Raw genomic sequence first — 22,238 nt, 5'->3', positions numbered from 1 at the left:
AAAATGTGCTCAACATCCCTGTATATGATATATATATATAAACATATATATATAACAGAATAATGTAAATTAAAACCACAGTGGGATAGCCATTAAAACAGCTGATATAAAATAAAAACTAAACATATCATTTATATGAAATTCTACAAGAGGCAAAACTAACATAGGGTTGAAAAGAATAGCAAAATGAGTGCCTTTCAGAAGAAAGACTTGATTGTGGAAGGAAACAGCTTCTTGGAATTCATGAAAATGTCCCAGATCTTATTAGAAATGGGGGTTACATGAGTACATACTTTTCTGGAAAACCGTCAATTTATTCACTTAACATTTATGCATTTCATTGTATGTAAGTTATTACCACCCTCCAAACACACATAAACACACACTAGTGAACTTAGCAGATTTAATTTTTGTAGTTGTTTGGGTTGGAAATTCTGAAACTACTTCCTGTATATTCTAAACTCAAGCAAACAGAGAACTATTGGACATGATACTTTTAAATAAATTTTAATAAATAGAAACAATATTTCCATGCAACTGCTTAAGCTTGTTTCATCATTATTACGTTAGAATTTACAATTTTAGGGACAATGAATTGTTGTTTGTCTATGTAGTTGACACAGTCTAGATTTTAAAACACTGAAACAAAACATGTATGATTAAGTTTCTATTTAGGGATAGCCATTTTTTTACTTTAAATTTTCTGTTGTCTGCATCCAAATAACTAACATTGTATTTCATCAAAACCATCTACTTTTAAAAATATATCAGCAAGGATAATGTATTTTAAAACTTTTTTTCCTACTTATCTTTAATAACAAGGGAAAGAAAAACATCTTTGTAAATCAGACTGATTTCTTTATACATTCTAGATTTATTCATAAATTAAATTAAATATTGTCATTCTTAGTTTTATGCCTAGTGTTAAGCTTATCCAATTAAGTGGCTTTTTAAAAGTTAATTCAATTAAACCAAGTTTTCAAGAAAAATAAACTTTCAAAACTAAAGGACCTCATAAAGTAGTCTTTAAAAAAGACATCAAAATGTTAAAAATCAACTGTGTGTTAAAACAAAATGGAAGTTTATTCTCAAAACAGGGACATAATTATGTTAAACACTCCAGAATACAGCAGAAATACGTGTTTTTAATTTTACTGCATTTTAGTTTTGCTTAAGTATTAGATGATGTTATTATTCACTAATCATACCAGAATTTCCATGAAAAGCAATTGTTTCTAATTGTTACTAAAATTATATATAAAAACTTAAAAGGACAGTTAAAAATCTAAGAAGATAAAATTTCAAAGAGGTCATAATTATGTTCCTTTGTTTACATTTTCAAATAATTCCTAAGGCTTCATCAGTTTGGATTTAGAATTCCAGACGTTTCTTCCCTTTTGATAAGCAGCATATTTCTTCAGGCTATGAGTTACAGGAAGTCCATGTCTTCTGAGAAATCTTGATAGGTTGCTCTACTTTGTTTTTTATATTAAATTTAACATAAAAACTAGTAAGATTTAATATCTTGGCAATGATTCCTTAACGCAACTGCCTACAAAGTGTGTAAGCCACTAACCACCATGATTGGCGGGGGGGCAGGGGGTGAGGGTTCAGTAACTTGGAGCGAGAACATAAAGCTATACGAGGTTACATGAAACAGAGACTATGGCCTTCAAGATGGTTATACTTTCAAGAGAGAAAAGCCAAGTTAAACATGTACCAGAAAGAGTAGCAGCCAAACTTGAAGAAAGGTATATCACAAAGCTATAAGCATGACATGAGAGGATACATTTTACCACACATATCTGAAAGAAATAATTAAAATTCAAGCTTTGGAAGTAGTCCTTTAGAATAAAGTAATTTTATAGTACTAACTAACCACTGACTCAGGAATACAAGACAAAACAAAATAAAACAAAAACCTAACACCTATCCTTGAAATTGCTGGTAGAGGCAAAGAATAAAAACCGAAGTTTGTCCAGAAATGTCTTTGTACGGGGAATGTCTGTTTTTTCATACATTGAAAGTTATTAGAAGACATAAGTAATTTTAAAACTTGTAGTTGTTTCTAGGTTTTAATTTATAATTATCCAAATAATACAAACACCATCACTTACAATCATGATATTCCTACATGAGTATACAAATTTTATCAAGAATGATTATGTGATAAATTGCACAAGAAACAGTAAACAAGTCCATAATCAAAATAACTCATTCTATTTGTTTTAAGAAATCTACCAATTGCAAGTTTAACTGCTTTAAAAAAAATAACACTAGGTTTCATTTTTTTTTAATTTTTTTTAGAGATTTATTTTAGAGAGAGTGCATGTGACGGGGGTGGGGGGCAAGGAGCAGAAGGAGAGGGAGAGAGAAACTCAAGCAGACTCTGTGCTGAGCACAGAGCCAGACATGACACAGGGCTCAATCCCACAAACCATGAGATCAGGACCTAAGCCGAAACCAAGAGTCAGATGATCAACCACTGGGGCACCCTTCATTTTTTAAAGAAATTTAAAACAATCCATTTTTAGTGATCTGATGTTCTATGAGTATAGTAACAAGTTATAACTAATCTTAGCTTTACTCTCTAGTCTAATAAAATCTCTGCAAGAAAACCGTTCAACTATGACACAGGTAACCTAATATGCCTCCACACGTTAGAACAAAATGGGTAATTAAAAAAAAAAAACCTGAGTAATCAAAGAGACTAATATCTGAAATAAAAATCTGATAAATATGAATTTTTGCTGGTGTTCCTAACAGCTTATGATACAATCAAATTTAGTTAAGAGGGAAGCACTTGGAAGCCAGATGTTGTTAAAATGTGAAATAAATAAAAGTGCCAATAATATTGTTAAGAAAACAAACAGACATCCTAATCTTATAACCAAAGTGATTCAGTATCTATATAATTTGCCATATACTCAAATAAGGAGAATACAGTAAGCATTTAATAGTGTGGACTTAGCTATAAAAGTAAAATAGCTTCATAGATCATTTCCTACACTCAATGCTTCTGAGTAATGGCCACAATACAAAATAAAATTAAAGATACTATTTAAGGAGACCGATGGATTCTAGGGGTTTTTTAGTTTTAGGAAACCTTTTTTCTCTCGCCTATCTCCCATTAAGTAATAAAATGTGTCACACTGAGTCACAGTTAGGCTAAAATTTCAGGTCTAAAAGTTTGGTCTTATTCCTAATCTGATAGCTTGATAAAGACTTAGAAGAAAGGCAAAGCCACATCTAAAAATTTATCTTTTGCAAATCAAATATGATCAAGGACAGGGATCACTTCATTTGTTTGTTAAATTGATGTATCAACTAACTAATCTCAAGATCTGTAGTTCCTATTTCTTTACCTTTTACACAGAAAAAATTCATCCCCTATTTTTTAGTGACATAAAAGCAATTTTCCTTTATTAAGCCTTCTAAACATCTTCATCAAATACTTATATTTAATGACCAATTTGTTCTAGGAATAAATTATAACAGTAAAAGTTTTTTTTTATTAATTCAGGAAAGAATGATCAGTCATTATTTATACGAAGTAGTCATTCATTTACCAAGCATTTACTGAGTATTAATTGTTCCAAGAACTGTGGAAACAAAAACCAGTAATAGATCACTACATGGCCATAACTACCTCAAACAAAGAACATCCATCACAAAGAGATAAGTACCTAAAAAGACTTCAAAATAGAGTTTCAATTTGGCCTTTAGCATTAAGAAATACACATTTTTAATTGGAAATTTCCCACATAATTTTTAATTAAATTTTAAAAGCAGATACAAAATGGAAGGACTATTTTTTAAAAATTTGTAAGGTACTGTAAACCATCTTTCTATTTAGGACCTTGATCATTGTCAGATTTCCCATGCCTAGTGGAAATAGTTGAATCTAATCATTTTAGAGAACATGTTTCAACAAATTCAACAAAAACAGGGCATGCACATTCTCTGAAAGGCAAAAATAAGCATGTATTATTACTAAAACATATTTACCAATTGGAACCCTTATTTTGGAGCCCACATGTATGTATCCTTTGTATGACTAAATAATACCACTACCCTACTATTTTATATGGAAAAATATTTATCACTCAGTAGTTACTCATTTAAGTCCCTAATGGAACAGAGTATAATTTTGGTCATGTACAATAAAGAGAAAAACTGAGACAGAAATGTTAAATTACTTGCCAAAGACCTGAGAAAAACTTAGAGGCAAACCAAAAATAACAGCTGGAACCTAATATCACAGTTAATGGATTAAATGAAGTCAATTTCCCAATGATATTAAAAAATTACACAGGTAAATTCACATATACACATATACAAACAACTGAAAAGGCCAGGAAAATAATTAAGAAGGAATTTTTTTTTACACAGCCTGAATTACATAGAGAAGTGTGGTTTCAAAATCAAAGCTACTAAACAGCAGGTTCTAGTGAGTCACATACATTAGTTCAAAGGAACTTGAGAAAATATAGTATATTCAGTAAAATATTAAATTACCACCCAAGAAGTTTATAAGAGAACCTAATAGACATACATAGTAAGTATAATGTATCTCTGACTAAGCACTGAAATATATCTTTAGGAAAAATAAAGTCTACTTTAAAATGTCTTAAAATTAAAGTTAAAAAATAACAAGTGTACATAATACTTAAAATGCAACTTAATCATGAAAGTGTAGACTTTGGGGGGGGATGATTTGCAAATAATGGTGCCAATTACAAAATAAAAGAGATGTTAGGGGAAATGGCCAATATTAACTTATAAGATTGCCTTTTTAAACACATGAAATTCTACATAAAAAAAAAAATTCTTCTTTAACCCAAGAGCAATAGTGCTTAATGAATATGTATTTTTTTACAGAAGAATCACATTATAACCATAAAACATTTTATGGCATTGCTTTATAACCAACTTATTTCATCCTCAAAAACATTAATATATAATATTTATAAAACATTTAATTCCCTCTTCATTACCTCTTTAAACCCTTTGCAGAAAATCTGTGATGCTGTCTTCTTAAGGCAAAACCAAGGAAGACTTTGTATATTCATCATTTCTAGAGTAACAAAAATATCTTTACCTTCCAGAAGACTTTCCACAAAATCCCAGACACTGGCATGTTATAATAATGCAATTAGGAATGGAAATTTTATAACAGAAATTAATTAAATAAATGATAGGAAAGGCTAATACTATTTTAGAAATCTCATCAAGAATCGAAGAAAGATTGTACCTACTTTTTTTTAATGACACAATATGATGTGTTGGAGATGCTCTTGTTATAGTTTTAAAATAAAAATTGAACTTATGTCCAAGGTTGTTTGAAATATATGACCAAGCAAATAAAATAAATAAATAGAAACCTGGTAAAAATGTATAGGTCCTACACCAAAACTGTCATGAATCAGCTTCCTATCTTGAAAAAATAAATAAGAGGATTGATATTTACACAGTTTCAAATAATTAAAGAGAAAATAACCAGTTCTCAAAGTTTTTAACTACTGTTTCAAATTGATCATGTCCCACAATGCAACCCTCAGCCCCAAGGGGATTTCCTTTAGATTGAATTTTTGTTCATTATATAAGATTGTTTTATGGGTTTTTTTCTTTTATTTATTTTTATTGTTTTATGTATTCCATCATGTTATGCTTATGGTTGGGATTTCTCTCTTATTTTTACATTGAGAAAACTGTATTGTGGTCAGAATTATTCATGTGTATCTTCTGATACAGGAACTACTCTATCCTAAATTTAAATGAATTTCATCTCCAGGAGAGCTCTCATGACATTCTATATGTACTACTTCAGAAAACACTGCCCAAACATGATAGACCTTCTTAACTTTGTGGAAGCACTTTGTATTTCTTCACTGAAATTTTTTATTTTCTCCTTATTTTCTTTAATGATAGTATGAAAAACTCATAAAATTTAAAACTGCATGCCTTTATTTGATGAATTAAAACAAACAGAAATTAGTTTTTAATGACAAATAAGTGACATCATTTCGGAAGCAAATATTTAACATCATTTAACAGTGCTAATATATGTTTTAACAACTCACTCTTATTGAAACATTTAATTTCTGTGCCCTCAGTTAATTTCACGGCTTTATCAAAAGACAATTTTTGAAAGAAATCAGAAATAGTTTCCTTAACATACTAAAAGACTATGTGTCACTGTCCTTTGAAAGAATGATACTACTTTTAAATTAGATCTCCTTTTGCTGCTCACCCACTTCACCCACTCTCCATCTCACCCAGGGCTTTGAATAATTTCTTCATCTCAGCAAAAGAGGCAAAGGCTAAAATTAGCAGTCTCTGGACCCTCAGGAATAGCCACTGTGCAACATCAGCTGAGATTCCTGATTAGCATTATGTCTGATAAAAAAAAAAAAGTACCAAAGCAAAACAAAGAAACAAAGAAGAAAACAAAACAAAAAAACAAAATCTATCTAGGCCATCTTTTCACCTTTCTTTATTTCATGAGAGAAGCATTTAACACATTCGTTTTGATAAATGGTAAGGAAGTGCTAATGAAGTTCTTGTCATTAAAAAAGAATCTGTCTTATCATTATTACTAATAAACTTCAACTTTTATAATATGTAACAAGTTAGTAATTGTATTGTTTTATGAAATAAAATAATAATCTTTGTACAAAGATCAAATTATTTTTGTGGCCTCTACATACAGAGCATTACCAACTGCTCTTGTCAAGAGAAAATTGTTTCTTGTGTTCAAAATCCAGATTATCACTCTTAATTACACCTAAAGCCAGAGAATAACCATGTGTGGCAGGTTAATAAGTGGATGAAATCTGTTTCTGAACTACTATTTCCACTAAATAAGATTTTAAGAAAGGTCCTATACTGTGATTTTTCCCCCATTATATCTGTGATGAGAAAATGATGAAGATGGAACCTTAATCCCCTAAAGACAAAGTCTCAGCATGCAATTTACCTGACAAGATTTTCATTGTCTCCAGTTCCCTTGCAAGTTGCACATTCAGTTCGCAAATCTTCAGCCTTAGGCTTCTTTTGTAACACAGACTGCCTTTGCCTTCTCTCTCTAGGAATTCTTTCCTGCCATACAAAGGAAAAAAACCAAAACATAAAACAAAATCAGGATATGAGGAAAAAAGAAGTAATTTAAGCAAGAAAGTTTCTCAAAGTTTAGACTGTGTAAAAAATGCTTAACTTATTCCAACCTCATGTTTTTCTTCCTCAGGAATGAAGCTTCGCTTTCGTCCTCTGGTTCTCTAAGAAAAAAAAATTCCACAAAAATATCTAATGTGTAATTAATAATAAAAATAAATATTCTGTTAAATGTTACTGCTTAACTTAAGCACTTAGAAAATTAGTATTTCTAATTAATACTGTATTGCTCTAGTGCACTATGTTACAATTTATGTCACAAGAGATAAAAACATGACAAATTAAATGTACTTTATAAGCGCTTTACTTTTAAATTACACAACTATCCGACAGGAAAAATAAGTTTTTCAAAATCAACTGGAATGACTTCTCAACACTTCACACATGTCACACAATTATGATTTATCCAGAGCATTTAAACTTTCATAACTTATATGACTTCTATAGCCAAAATACTAAACCTGGACTCAGACTCCTTCTAGTACTCCTGTGTGTAGAGTATATACATGTTTGTATAACATAACCAATTTTTTTTTCATAACCAATCAATTTTTAACTGCCAGCAAAAAGTGGGAGTAAAAGATCTCAGATGTCCCCAAATCCTAAATGAAATAAAACTAAAAATCGGGTTCCACGCTGGGCATGGAGCCTACTTAAAAAAAAAAAAGAAAAAAAAACAAAAAAAAAAAGTCAAAAACATGGAATAAATGACTTATTTTACACTATTTCGTTGAAATTTTACATCCTATATATCAGAATACATTTACCATTAGAATGACATCTAAATGTTAAAAGTAATAAAAATACAATGGTATTTGCATACAGTATGTTCAAAATCTCCACCCATATCGCACAGCCTCTGTAGATTTATAATCCCCGTGTGCAGACCATAGTTCTTTAGAGACTGAAAGAGAAAGGAGGCACCATTCCCACAAATTCTTCTGTCTGCCTGCTAAGATCAAGGAACATTACCAAATAATCCTAAACAGAACTGATGTCCAGTACAAGTACCCTGATGTTTTCCTAAATTTCTGTCATTTCAACTCTTCATAATATTGACTCTCTTATTTAATACCATGGCTAATTGCATACTGCTTAATCTGCCCAAAGATAACCAAGAGTTGACTAAATTAGTCATTCAAAAGAAGTAATTTTATAAACTATGTCTTCATTTACATATGTATTGCTAATCAGTATGTTCTAATTACATTATGGAATAAGTTAGAAAAAGCAAGACTATATCCAGGAAAAGGCTTTAAATGCAGGCCCTACATATGTCTATTCTTACTTCTAAAAAACAACACTGAGCCTTGCTCCTCAAAATATCAATCATAGCTCATAAGCACTGTCATGCCCTGGGAGCTTGTCAGAAACATCGAAGCTCATGCTCACCTCACCAAACTGAATTAGAATCTGCCTTTTAATAAGATCTGCAAGTAAATTATACACACATTAAAGTCTGAGAACATCAGTGTAGAAGAGTCTTTAATACTGACAACGCTTATCCAAGTTCTACCTAAAACCTTGAGGCTAGCTCTTTACATATTCCTTTCCTCTCTGTGACATTCCTGTCCTTTATGCTTCAACTTCTGTCCTCCGACACAAATCATCATAAAATTGGTAAGAACCATGCCATATTCATCATTCTAGACCCAACTAATCTTAATATGTATTACATAAAAGCTCAATAAATTTATTTTAATAAAATAAATAGTAAGTGGTTAGATTAGAACTCATAAATAATTATACTAGAGAATGCAAATGATAAAAGAGTCGACAAAATGGATAAATTACTATTCCCTTTGCCAGCAATCTATTTTTCAATTTGCATAAATTTATGCATAAAGGCATTTCAATCAGGTGATCCAAATGACCGATATCAAAGGGAAAATATTCACGGCATCCGGCTGGCCCAGTTGGAAGAGCATGTGACTCTTGATCTCATGGTCATTAGTTCGCCCCCATGTTGGGTGCAGAGGTTAAACAAATAAAACTTAATAAAAAAAAGGAGGGAATATTGAAATGACTCATTTCAGTTCTATAAACATCTAAGAATGCTCAAAAGGCCTCACACATTTTCATATTTCTCTTCATTCAACCCATCTTTAGGTAATGAAGTAGCAATTCAGTTTACTACTTTAGTAGTAAACTACTATTACTAGTTGGGTGTTTTTTTTTTTCATAGAGGTCACCTACTACTAGTTTTTTTAAATTATCTAACCATTGAATTAATTTTTGAAGTACATATATATTAATTTTGAACTTTATCTACTAGCAAAGTACTACTAATTTTTGAATCATCAATCATTGAATTAATTTTTGAAATAGATGTGAATGCTCTAAGTTCATGTTTTTAATTCTTTTGAAGATATACAATAACTTACCATTTCTTTATTGGGAGGGAGGAAGAAGGAGAGAGGGAGGGAGAGAGGAGGGACAGAGGAAGAGGGAGAATCTTAATCTTAAGCAGGCACCATGCCTAGCAAGGAGCCTGATGTGGGGTTCAATTTCACAACCCTGAGATCATAACCTGAGCTGAAATCAAGAGTCAGATGCTTAACTGACTGAGCCACTCAGGCGCCCCAATAATCTACCATTTCTTATTAATACTTTAAACCTTTAAACCTCTGGTATGATTCCATCAATTCGAAGTTTCTAACATCTATACTGAAATTAGTATCATACAGCATAATGCCAATGAGTGACAATGACAGTTACATTTCTCTATAAATTTCTTCTATGTATATGTCTTATTAAAGTGCTATTTTTAAAGTGAATATATTTATAATTATCTACAACAGTCATTTTAAATTAAGTACACTTATTATCAAATGATAATCACTGATGTATTCCTGTGGTAATTTTAAATGAGTGAACAATTTCCAGCCAGAAAAACAGAAGTGTTATAAGCAATATGAAATTATAGCATCTTGGAGTTCTGAAAAAGCAGTCCAACGAAGTGACCTAATTATCACACAGCTGGTAACTGACAGAAGTAAACTGCAAACCCAGGTATCTCAACTCTGAATTCAGTGATTTTTCTTGCCTGCCAAATCCAAGGTTAATAGTATAATCCAAGTAGAGATGAGTAAAATTATTACGAGAAAGCAAATCTCTTATTCTGACTCGAATACTTAAATAAACTATAACACTGTGATGCCTAAAGGAAGAATTCTTCTATTCTGAAACAAGTAGAGACTTTTACCCAATGAAGAAGAGACCTCAATACCTTAAACTGACACTATATTCTACCAGTCTGGTACTTTATACAGTACAATGACTAACATGATCCATTACCAAAGTCAATTACAGCAAGCATCTTCTTTGGCATTTATCATACCAGTAATATTTCCAAAGGAAAAAAGAAAAGAAAAGAAAAAGAGGATTTAATCCAAACACAACTTTTCATAAATACCAAGTCCTCCAATCAGGACAATACTAACAGTTCTGGGTTTTCTTTCCTTTTTTTTTTTTTCTTCCTAGTTTTAATAAAGTGGCAGCAACTGTAAGTATGAGAATTCATGACTGCCTACAATCACAATAGACAAGATACCTTAAACATGGTGTCCCTGAAAGAATCAGAAAATGTTAGGAGGAATTAAAAGAAGGAAGAAATGATGCAAAAAGGAATAACAAAAACATTTGGCTCATCCAACAAAATTCAATTATCCAAAAGCTTGACCCATCTTAGATATATAGAAGTATTCATAACTGGGTGGTCATTTCATGATATACATTGAGGCTGACACTATTTTAGAAGCAAAAACAAAAAAAATAAAGCAGCAGGGTAAAAATAGCATGTGGAAAAAGGAAGAATTTTATTTATCAAATATATGCTTTAGAACTTAACACAGATGTATTACCTCTAAGTTCCAAATGACTAAGGGTTCAATTGCAAATTGTGCTTTCTTTTGTAATTATTAAGGTATTAAGAGTGAATGAAAGTTTGAAACTCGCTCCAAAACTTGACATATTTCTATTTTTTTCTGTGTTATTTTGTAAGAATTTTATTTGCCTAAGGAACAAGAACAATCTGAAACTGCATAGATCACCTGGCTCTTTATCTGCGTATGGTACATTTTCTTGAAAATAGAAGGTGATAAAATATCCACAAAGACAGTAACATGGTATTACAGACAATGTATATAAGTTAAAAAGGAATAAAGTATTTAGCTATCAAGCATCATTTTAATAGTTTATTCATCAGAAACAAATAATTAAATGTTTCAATAACTTTACTCATTTGGACTAGAAAACCTGTAACAAATTTTAATTAATTCTTTAGCACTGGGATTATTTTAATTTATGATGAAGTTAGATGCATGATGATTTTCCCAAGGTTAGACTGATTCATTTGACAAATGAACTAAATTTAAAACTAAAAAACAGTGCCTCAACATCTTTGATATCACTAAGATGGGTTTCACATATTCATTGTGTACTCTTTTCTCTAAATTTAAAATGGACCTTTTTTATGACAGTTAATAAATAAGCTGTATGTGGTTACAAGAAACATAAGGAATGCCTCCCTATGTAATTTCTATCCAAAAAGACAAATGTTTCTTAATGAACAAAATTCCAAATTCAATGTTAATTAGGACAATTAGGTCAAACCTTGAAAACCTCTGTCAAACTAAAATTCAGATTTATGCCGAGGAATAAATGCCAACAGCTGTGTGGCAGTTATACAAAAATCCTTCAACATAATTTATTTTTAATTTTTCAACATAAATTTATATAAAATTCCTTAAAAAAACCAAGTATATGTTTTTCAATTACAAAACAATATATTGAACACAGTCATATATTAAAACTCATAAAATATTTAAAATAAAATGTACATATAAACAAGGTATGAATAAAGCACCATCTGTTTCTATTGGCTACTGGCATATAACAGATGGAATGGTGATCACCAAAAGTGATTGTTTTCCTTTCTTGTCAATTTAATTTATACTAACAGGGTTAGGAAAATATGTTGAAGAATAAAATCATGACCAATTTTTCTTAACACTTTAAATTAAAATAACCACAAACCTAAAAGTAGAAAACAAATTATACATTTTATAAATTAATAAATATTCCTATAAAACCCTTCTCACGAATAATGGTATATTCAAAATAAGTAAAATCCTGAGGCTTTGCCTATTCTTTGTTCTCCTTATTCCACACTTGAGGAAGTAAATAAAAATGACAGATTTCCAAGGGGCAAAAAGCACAGCAGGAGCCTTTAGGCTCTAAATAGTATTATTTGAGCTAAGGATACCCATAGTAGATCTCTTCCAAGTGAGCCAAAGTGAGTTAAATATAGTCCAGTTCACCACAAAAATTGCCAGGGTTTCTTCTAAGAATCTATAACAAACAGAGGTTACATAATCTGTTTAGTACCTCAGAGGTCACCTTGAGTCTAAAAAGAGACTCAATAACTCCGATATCTAAAGCCTCCATATATATAACCCTTTCTTCCCAGAACTGCAATAATTTATTTTGAAAAGTATAAAGATAACAAGAAACAATGCACAGTAACCATTAGTCATTTCAATAAGGCTAAATCCAAACATTTCTATGTTTCCACTAAACTAGCATCAAAAATTATACACACAGACATACACACACACAAAACATATTCTAGTTTCTGAAGTCTTAGGACTTAGGTTCTAACTTTGTTAAATAGGCCTCTATTTTGCATGTGTAAAATTAGTTTAAAAACAAATGTAATGGAAGTAAACTCTAGGATATTTGATTATCTCTCAAATGAAGAATGCCACTTGGAACAGGCTATTGACTTAATACTGTTAAGTTAGATGGAAAACAGTTTAAACGTGTGTTTAAACCTTTCTTCAAAGTAATGATCTGTAACAACAGGTGCATCCTGAAAGACAATATTGTTTTAGTCCAAGCTAGTAAACGGTGTTTTGACTTTTTATTGCACTTATTTTCCAAAATAAAGGAGATCTATGAAACAAAATAAAATGTATGACATAGGAAAAAAGATGTACAACTTCAAAGAGAGTAGAAGATGATGCATGTGTGTAAAGGACTATAAGAAGACAGGTCCCAATAAGTCCTTTGGCACTTGTATAAAAGATGAAAAGTCACTAGATAACATAAAGTGTAAAGAAAACGAAAAGAAAATCTGAAAGCTTTCAAGTTACATTAAAGTCATTAGAAAATATGCCAAAAAGTACAAACATCAATTTTAAAGTAACTTCAAAAGGGACACAGGTAAGCTAATTTATATTTTCTTCAAAAGTAATTACCTTGCATAAAAGCAAGTGAAAAGCTTCCACAGAAAAAATAATGCAGAGAAAATGTCTAAATAACAAGGTACTTACACAAAAGTATCCCGGGCTGCCTTTGAGTAATTCTATAGTTTTGTCAATGAAATATGATTAATATATAAGGAGAAAAGGACCAATTCCCTTCCTAACAATAAGGGAGCTAGAAAAAAAGACTCTTCCAAAGTACACTAGCTTCAGATGTATAACCATAGTGAAAGATGGAAAGAACTGAAATACTAAGTACCTGCTGTGAACCAAACCCTGTAGAAAGTAACAGAAATACAGTAAACAGGACAGTTCCTATCCACATGGGAGTTCATATCCATGAATCTACAGATACCAAACAAATAATTACATGAAAAATTATTTATAAATATGGTAAACTGAAACTAATGTGAAGCATAAAAATAAAATCATATAATACTCATATCTTTCAAAATCTAAACTACAGTCAAAATTGTTCTTAAATTAGGAGTAAGTCATTTTTAATACCATTAATAAGGATATAAAACTTAACATTCACCTTAAAGATGGGTATAGAGAAAATGTCTAACAACAAAAAATTCTCAAAAAACACATTTAAATGGCAACTCTCAGGCAGGAATGGAAAAAAAAAAATCAGACTGGCAATAGGATGAAAGAATCAAGGATGGTAGCAAAAGCATTACTAAAATGACTAAATACAGGATCTAAGATACTGGAATTTTAAGTGAAGGCAAGAGGTATGTGGGTAACTATGCTGCTCAATAATTGTGACAATAAAATGGCTATTAGACTAGGAATGTAGAGAAGGATCCATGACATACTGAGGTCAAAGGAACTGGGGTTTAGTCATGGTTACTTCACATATATCTTAAAATTAAAATTAAGTATTTGTTCATATAATCCCTTCTCTCTACCCAATTTTGGAAAATCCTTCATAAAATATCCCTCACAGTCATATAGCTTCAAATATTCCAAAGAACGAGGCAGCATGTTCCATAGTTAGGACAATTCTAATGGTTGGTCCCAGTTTTACTGTCTGAACTTAACCTAGCATTCATGGAAAGAGTTTAAGTATTTAAAAATAAACAACCAGGTCTCTATTATGTAAAGAATCTCTGTCCATTTATTAAACTAACTACAAAAAAATTAATTCCAATTGTGATAAGGGCAGCAAAAGAAAATAGTGCTATGGCAATAATCTTTTTTTTTTTTTAAGATTTTATTTATTTGAGAGGGAGGGAGAGAGAGAGAGAGAGGGAGAGAGAGCGCGCGCACAAGCACACACATGAGCAGGGGGAGGGAGGAGACTGCCCACTGAGCAGGGAGCCCTAGGCAGGGCTCAATCCCAGGACCCTGGGATCATGACTTGAGTCGAAGGCGGACACTTAACAAACTGAGCTATCTAGGCACCCCAGCAATAATCTTTCAATTTTTCCCCAGAGTATCTTTCTGGAATTTCATCATATTATCACATTAGGTTTATCTTGCTTAGTTCATACAAACTAAAATTAGGGATGAGGGCCATAATAATAGAGGATTACTTAAAGCTTTTCAACAGATGTGTAATCTCAGTCATTTTTCATTTAAGAGCCCAACTTTTTGAAACATCATTTTAGCACTGTTACATGGCACAGATAAAAGAGAGGGAAAAGGGGCTGCATCATTTTTAAATATAATCAGTGTCATTAGTCAGCAAAGAAATACAAATCAGTCAAAATGAGATACTACTTTACGCCCACTAGGATTATTATATCAGAAGGGCAGACAATAATAAATGTTGGTGAGTATGTAGAAAAACTTGGGTCCTCATACACCATTGCTGGTGAGAACAGAAAAGTATATGGCCAGTTTAAAAAACAGTCTGGCAGTTTCTCAAATGCTAAAATGAGAGTTACCATAAGACCCAGCAATTCCATTCCTAGGTATACAACCAAGGTAAGTGAAAAACTCACATTCACACAAAAGCTTGTACATGAATATTCATAGCAACATGATTTGTAACAGCCAAAAGGTAAAAAAGAAAAAACAGAAACCCACAAATGTCCATCAAGTGACAGATGAATGGATAAATTTAAAAATCTGGTATAGCCGTAAAATGGAGTATTATACAAAAATCAAAAGAAATGAAGTACTGATAGAGCGCCTGGGTGGCTCAGTTGTTAAGCGTCTGCCTTCGGCTCAGGTCATGATCCCAGGGTCCTGGGATCGAGTCCCGTATCAGGCTCCCTGCTCGGCAGGAAGCCTGCTTCTCCCTCTCCCACTCCCCCTGCTTGTGTTCCTGCTCTCGCTAGCTCTCTCTCTGTCAAATAAATAAATAAAAACTTAAAAAAAAAAAAGAAATGAAGTACTGATACATGCCATAACATGAATAAATCCTGAAAATATTATGCTAGGTGAAAAAAATCCAGTCATAAAACACCATGTATTATTCCATTTTTTAAAAGATTTTATTTATTTGAGAGAAAGAGAACACGTGCACACAGAGGGAGAGGGAGAAGCAGACTCCCCGCTGAGGGGAGAGCCCAATGTGGGGCTGGAACCCAGGACTCTGAGCTGAAGGCAGACAACTTAACCGACTGAGCCACCCAGGCATCCCTATATTATTCCATGTATATGGACTGTCCAAAATAGGCAAATATACAGTGACAGAAAGTAAATTAGTAGTTGCCAAGGCCTGAGGTTGGGAGAGTGGTGAATGGATTCACTGCTAATGGGTATAGGGATTTTGGAGGGAATTTGGGGCAGGGCACGGCAATAAAAATGTTGTAAAATTGATTGTAATGGCGGTACAACTCTATGAATTTACTAAAACCTACTAAATTACACAACTTTAAATGAGTGAATTGCATGGTATGTGAACTGTATCTCAATAAAGCTGTTATAAAAAAATCATTCATAAGTTGATCAAGTTAATTTTAATTGTAACAAACTTTAAAGAATAATGAACTAATTCTCCATTACCGCATAAATGATTAATTTTTACATTTAACTTACACCTAAACAAAACTAAAATGCCTTTCAAAATTATTTCAACATCCATCAGTATTGAAAAAACTAAGCACTATAAAATTCACCTACTGACTCTACATCATTTAATGATATAAAACATTTGAATATGAATAAACTACTGTACTACTGGAACTTTCCAAAAATATGAAGGAATGTGTCATTCATTTCCAACATACATGGCTTCAAGTAAAAAATATATAGTATTATAAATCACTGTCCCATTTTAATTTTAAATGTGAAAAGAAATGTACAAGTTATTCTATATTAGTTTCTATTACAGCTTTAACAAATTCCAAGGAAGCAATGCTGCATCTTTCTAACCCACTGTCTGTAGTCACATCTCCCTCTTATTTACAACTTCTTCTTTTAAGTACTTATGATTAGACGGGGCCCACATTGGACAACTGTGGTTAACCTTCCATCTCAAGGTCTATAACTTTAGTCATACCTGCAAAGTTCCTTTTGCTATATAAGAGAACTATTTACAGGTTCGGAGGATTAGGACATGGACATCTTTGGAGGGCCATTATTCCACTTACCACACTGTGGAAATCATATATAGGTAGGAAATAAAATGTTACTTTGGGTTAAAATTCAGTAACATAAAGGTATAAGGGATTTCACTCCTTCTCTATACTGTCACGAGATTACTCCTTTCCCAGCAGACACAGGAGGCCTGTCCTCTGGAGAAAAAAAACCAGACAGATGCTAGACAATGGATTATCAGGCACAGAGAAGGGAGCAGTGACGTAGCAAACAGAAACCAGAAAGTTTACATGGAATTCTGCTCTCTGAACTGTGAGATCTTTAGCCCCCTTCTCCTCACCTGTCCAGGAGTCTGGCAGTCAAAATTATACCTAACGGTTAGGAGATGAGAGAATACTTCTGCTGAATGGATGTGGAAAAAAACTACTGATACTGACATTTAAGGTGTTCTCGAAGAAAAAGCCCCCGATCATAAAATCACCCCTATAGGGAAAACAGCCTCACATAAATTTAATTACCATTAAATATATGAGTGCACATCTAAGGATCCCCAGTCATCTGAAAGCTTTGACATGAAAGAGACAAACATGAACAGAATTAGGGAACACAGAGGAAACAAAGACAATGTTAAGGATAAAAACAAAAAACAAAAAACAAAACAAAAAATTGAAAAGTAATTACAACGAATAGTCCTAAAGAGGTAAAAGAAGTTTTGCCATCATGAAATAAGAACATCTGTTATTAAAAGAAAAAAGAACAATGAAAGTACACATGCATCCCCCAAATCAGGAATTTAGTAAAAGAGTTGGAATATAAAGTTAAGAAAATCTCCCAGAAAAAAAAAAAAAAAAAAAAAACAATATGATAGAAAAAAATATTAGAGGGATGCCTGGGTGCCTCAGTTGGTTAACCATCTGCCTTCAGCTCAGGTCATGCATGATCTCAGGGTCCTGGGATTGAGTCCCACTCAGCAGGGAGCTTGCTTCTCCCTGTCTGCCTCCTCTGCCTGCTGCTCCCCTTTCCTTCTGCTCTAACATAAATAAATAAAATCTTAAAAAGAAAAAAAATATTAGAGAACTAATCTAGCAGCACCAAAATACAATTAGAAGTTCCAGAAAAAGAGAACAGAAAAAAGAGGAAAATAAAAATTAATTTCTCAGAACTACAATACATGAGTTTCTAGACAGAAAGGACTCACTAAGCTCCCAGAGATGAATAAAAATGTACCACACCAAGCAAGGTACTGAATTTTACCACTGAATACACTGGAAAAAAAAGAAAATACTAAGAGTTTCAAGACAGAGGATAAAATGAGTTTAAAAAGCAGAAAGCAATACTGACAGCGAGGAGTCAGTCAAGTGGTGCTTTAAAAAAATGTAATATTTTATACACAGCCATATTAATGAGCATAAAAAATTAATTTTCAGGGCGCCTGGGTGGCTCAGTTGGTTAAGCAACTGCCTTCGGCTCAGGTCGTGATCCTGGAGTCCCGGGATCGAGTCCCGCATCGGGCTCCCTGCTCGGTGGGGAGTCTGCTTCTCCCTCTGACCCTCCCCCCCTCTCGTGCTGTCTCTCTCAAATAAAAAAAAAAAAAAATTAATTTTCAGACAGGTAAGATCTCAAAAATTTACCTCTCACTAACCTTTACTAAATAAATCATTGAAGAAGTTGTCCCACTAAGATAAGGGACTAAATGAAAAAAAAAAATTAAATGCAAGCAACAAAAAATTCCACCTATGAAAGTTAAAAGGAAGTCCCATGATGATGATGAAGCGAAGTCCAAGGATGACATAGAAAAACCAGTTCAGATTAGAGCTGGAGGAGAAAGAGCTCCAGAGGAAATATTGAAGAAATTATTTGACCTGGTTGATCATATCAAAAACTGTGTTTATTTTATGGAAGGAAGGAAGGAAGGAAAGAAGAAAGGAAGGAAGATTTACAAAGAAGTTGAATGTTGTAAGAAGAGTTGCTCTTAGGGGAGCCTGGGTGGCTCAGTCGTTAAGCATCTGCCTTCGTCTCAGGTCATGATCCCAGGGTCCTGGGATCGAGCCCCGCATCAGGCACCCTGCTCTGCGGAGAGCCTGCTTCTCCCTCTCCCACTCCCCCTGCTTGTGTTCCCTCTCTCGTTGTCTCTCTCTTTGTCAAATAAATAAATAAAATGATTAAAAAAAAAAAAGAGTTGCTCTTCGATCAAGGAGACTAAAAAATTGAAAAACAATGTAAGGCAAAGGAAAACTCTATTCATGCCTTCCTTTAAAAATAAACTAAATCAATGAGAATCCTTAAAATTTACTTAATTAGGGGGATAGTTTCAGTGTACAGTTGCTTTCAGCATCTGCCTCACCCCTGCCTACTCAGCCTTAGAACAGTCATATGGTAAAAAGTGTTCATAAAGTAAGACAGCATGTTTCTATTATTGTTAATCATTGTTTTGTCTTTGGAAAGTTACTATCATAAAGAAGTCACTATGAAATTGGCTAAGTAAAACAATCAAATGTCACTTTGAAAAGTAAGCAAAAGGAAAATTTCAAAAAAATAAAATCTTGGAGGGGCGCCTGGGTGGCTCAGTCGGTTAAGCAGCTGCCTTCGGCTCAGGTCATAATCCCAGGGTCCTGGGATCGAGCCCCGCATCGGGCTCCCTGCTCGGCGGGGAGCCTGCTTCTCCCTCTCCCTCTGCCTGCCTCTCTGCCTACTTGTTCTCTCTCTGTATCTCTCTGCCAAATAAATAAATAAAATCTTTAAAAAATAAATAAAAAAAATAAAATAAAATCTTGGAAACAAATGAGTATCCAGTATATACATCTGGTAGCTCATTTGATGAAAAGTATCTCCTGGAAACATTCATAAAAATTTTTTTAGAACAATAATTATAATAAAGGTAACTGCAAGAAAGGGAAAACATAAGATTATCAACAAATATGGTCTTTAAAAATAAAACAATTTTTATTACATGTCATGAAGCCTAATTACAAAGTATTACTATCCCTAGATTCTTTTAATAACAATGTGTGTGTACTTTAACCCTCTAATCAATAGTGGGTTTTTTTTTTTAAGATTTTATTTATTTATTTGAGCAAGAGATAGAGCATGCGAGAGTAGGAGCTGCGGGGGCGGGGGTGGTTTAGAGGAAGAAGGCGAAGCAGACTCCCCACTGAGCAGGGAGCCTGATGAGGGGCTCAATCCCAGGACCCTGAGATTGTGACCTGAAGTGAAGGCAGATGCTTAATGACTGAGCCACCCAGGCGCCCCGAATAGTGTTAAGGATAAAATAATAAATGCAAACGTGAATATAGATGAGACTTTTAGTTCTAGAAAAGATTATCTAATTTATTTTATAAATGATACTGAGTATAAACAAAGTAAAGTACTTATCCAAGGCCACATAAACGGTTATTGGCAGAGTATGAACTACAATTCAAATCTACCATGTGCTAGTCCAGGTACTTTCCACCACACACTATGCTATCTTACAGGTTTTGATGATATCAAAAACACGCAAGAAGTTAATTTTATACCATCTTCTACTTTTTAAAGGGAATAATGCTACAAAGAAAATGTCCTAGAGAGGAAGATATCAGTACATTTTAATGGATACTTTCTAAAGCATAATTATAAGTTATATCCATAAACAAGATATTTCTAACTGAATAAATAGAAGTTATTTTAAATTAAAATTTAATTAATTAATTAATTAATTTCCCAAAGTCCTCCCTCTCACCTTCTATGGTTCCATGTTAGTAACCTCAGATTTGACATTTAAGTGAAGGCCATTTTACTCAGGAGGTCATTAGACTCAGATGCTTGGCTTTTTCATAGGTTGCAGCCTTCTAGACCTTTCCATTAGCTCCCACTTCACAGTCCTGGCAGGCTTTGCAGACTTCCCCACAAATTCTCATTTTTCTACCAACTCAACAGTGCTCTTTGGGCTCAGATCTTCACTGTCAAATTCTCTGGCCTGGTGTCAGTTCCTACCACCTACTCAGTGCTTCAGGATAGATATTTCATTGACAATTTCTCTGATGTTCAGCAGAACGCCTCTGACATATGGTTAAAGTTTTCTTGACATCCACAACCCCAGGTATGCCAACAGTAGTTAGTATAAGTCCTTAATTCCCCACAGAGTGAATTCCATTTTCCTGACCAAACCTTTAGCCACTAAGCTGCTGAAAGCACGAGGAGCCTATGATTCTGGCCCAAGGACAAGTACCAGAACTAATCACTGTAATCCTGCTTGGAAAGGCAGCACTTACAAGTTTGGCCTCAGGAGCTACCTTAGTTTGATTCCTGGCTCTACCACTTAGAAGCTGTATGTCCGTAGGCAAGTTACTGAATTGCTTTGCCTCAGTTTCTCAACTGTAAAATGGCAATGACATTGGTAACTACTTCATTGCACAGTAATGACAATTAATATAAAATACAAAGTAAATAACAGATAATGGTTAAATAAAAATATGCTTTTCAACCCTTTTTCTTTAGACTTAGTCCTATTTGTGCCCAATAATAAATAAGAGAATATGGTTCCTGAGAGACTGAAATACTGAAGATGGGTTATTTGTGAGCCAATCTAAGATGATGTTACAAAATTATGTTCCTGAACAGGAAACAATATGTGAAGAATTTTCTAAAACTAGATCATTCCTCTTTTGCTTATTAATACTTCATTATTTCCATGTTTCTTGAACTATGCCCATATTACTTTTCCATATGACTCACTGATCACTTTTTTTCGTATTTTTTGTTTCACAGACACACTAAAGAAATGTCAGATAAAGTTCAAAATATATACCCTTATAATAAAGGTAGATTCAAGGCATGTGAATTGGGCTGGGGAAGGGTAGCGCTGGGAGGAAAGTCAAAGGAGACTTAATACTTTTGAATTTCTCATAACAAAAAAAAATTCATGTATTACTTTCATGGTTAGAATTTAAAAATAATTCTAACATTCAGAATCATTTTTAAAAAATTTTAACAATTCAATATGAGATAATATGAAAATATGAATCAGAGAATATCCATGTTTGTACAAGAGGAATGTTTTCTGAAAATACAGTATTTTCATTCTTACAACTCAAAAATGGCTCTTTTAACCCATCATTTTTAAACAACAAACCTTTAGTGCTATCATTTTTTTCAAGTAACTCTTCTGGCTAATCTTTTATCATCTGTGGGTAAGAAAAAATTCGGGGAAGAAAAAGTAATACTAGGACTACACTCTGAAAAGCATCTATATCTTATTGGATCTACTGTCTCAAAATATGCTATATTAATTTAGATTTCTATAAATCCTTATTAAAGAAATCAGAG

At 32.9% G+C, this 22,238-nt stretch overlaps 1 protein-coding gene across 12 annotated transcripts in view; it reads right to left on the bottom strand.

Annotated features, from left to right (window-relative positions):
* PHF14 (PHD finger protein 14) overlaps window positions 1-22,238 on the bottom strand; it is a 200,073-nt gene that overhangs the window by 99,172 nt on the left and 78,663 nt on the right. For 5 of the 12 annotated variants that reach the window (XR_012380230.1, XR_012380231.1, XM_073898887.1 and 2 more), the window contains 2 exons: window positions 7,227-7,277; window positions 6,980-7,101 (listed from right to left, as the gene is read on the bottom strand). Coding sequence is in view for 6 of the 12 variants with exons in the window: in XM_073898887.1 (XP_073754988.1) it covers window positions 6,980-7,101; window positions 7,227-7,277 (173 nt within the window). In the remaining 6 variants the exon portion in view is untranslated. Of the gene's footprint in view, window positions 1-5,935; window positions 6,400-6,979; window positions 7,102-7,216; window positions 8,123-12,439; window positions 12,526-22,238 lie in introns of those variants that run through there. The other 7 variants (XR_012380233.1, XR_012380232.1, XR_012380234.1 and 4 more) reach the window with 6 other exon arrangements.

This window comes from Callorhinus ursinus, unplaced genomic scaffold, assembly GCF_003265705.2.
Source record: "Callorhinus ursinus isolate GAN/ISIS: 27379988/994484 unplaced genomic scaffold, GSC_fseal_2.0 scaffold12, whole genome shotgun sequence".
NCBI lineage: Eukaryota > Metazoa > Chordata > Mammalia > Carnivora > Otariidae > Callorhinus > Callorhinus ursinus.
Note: the sequence above shows the minus strand (reverse complement) of the source record. Positions and strands in the feature narration are given on the sequence as shown.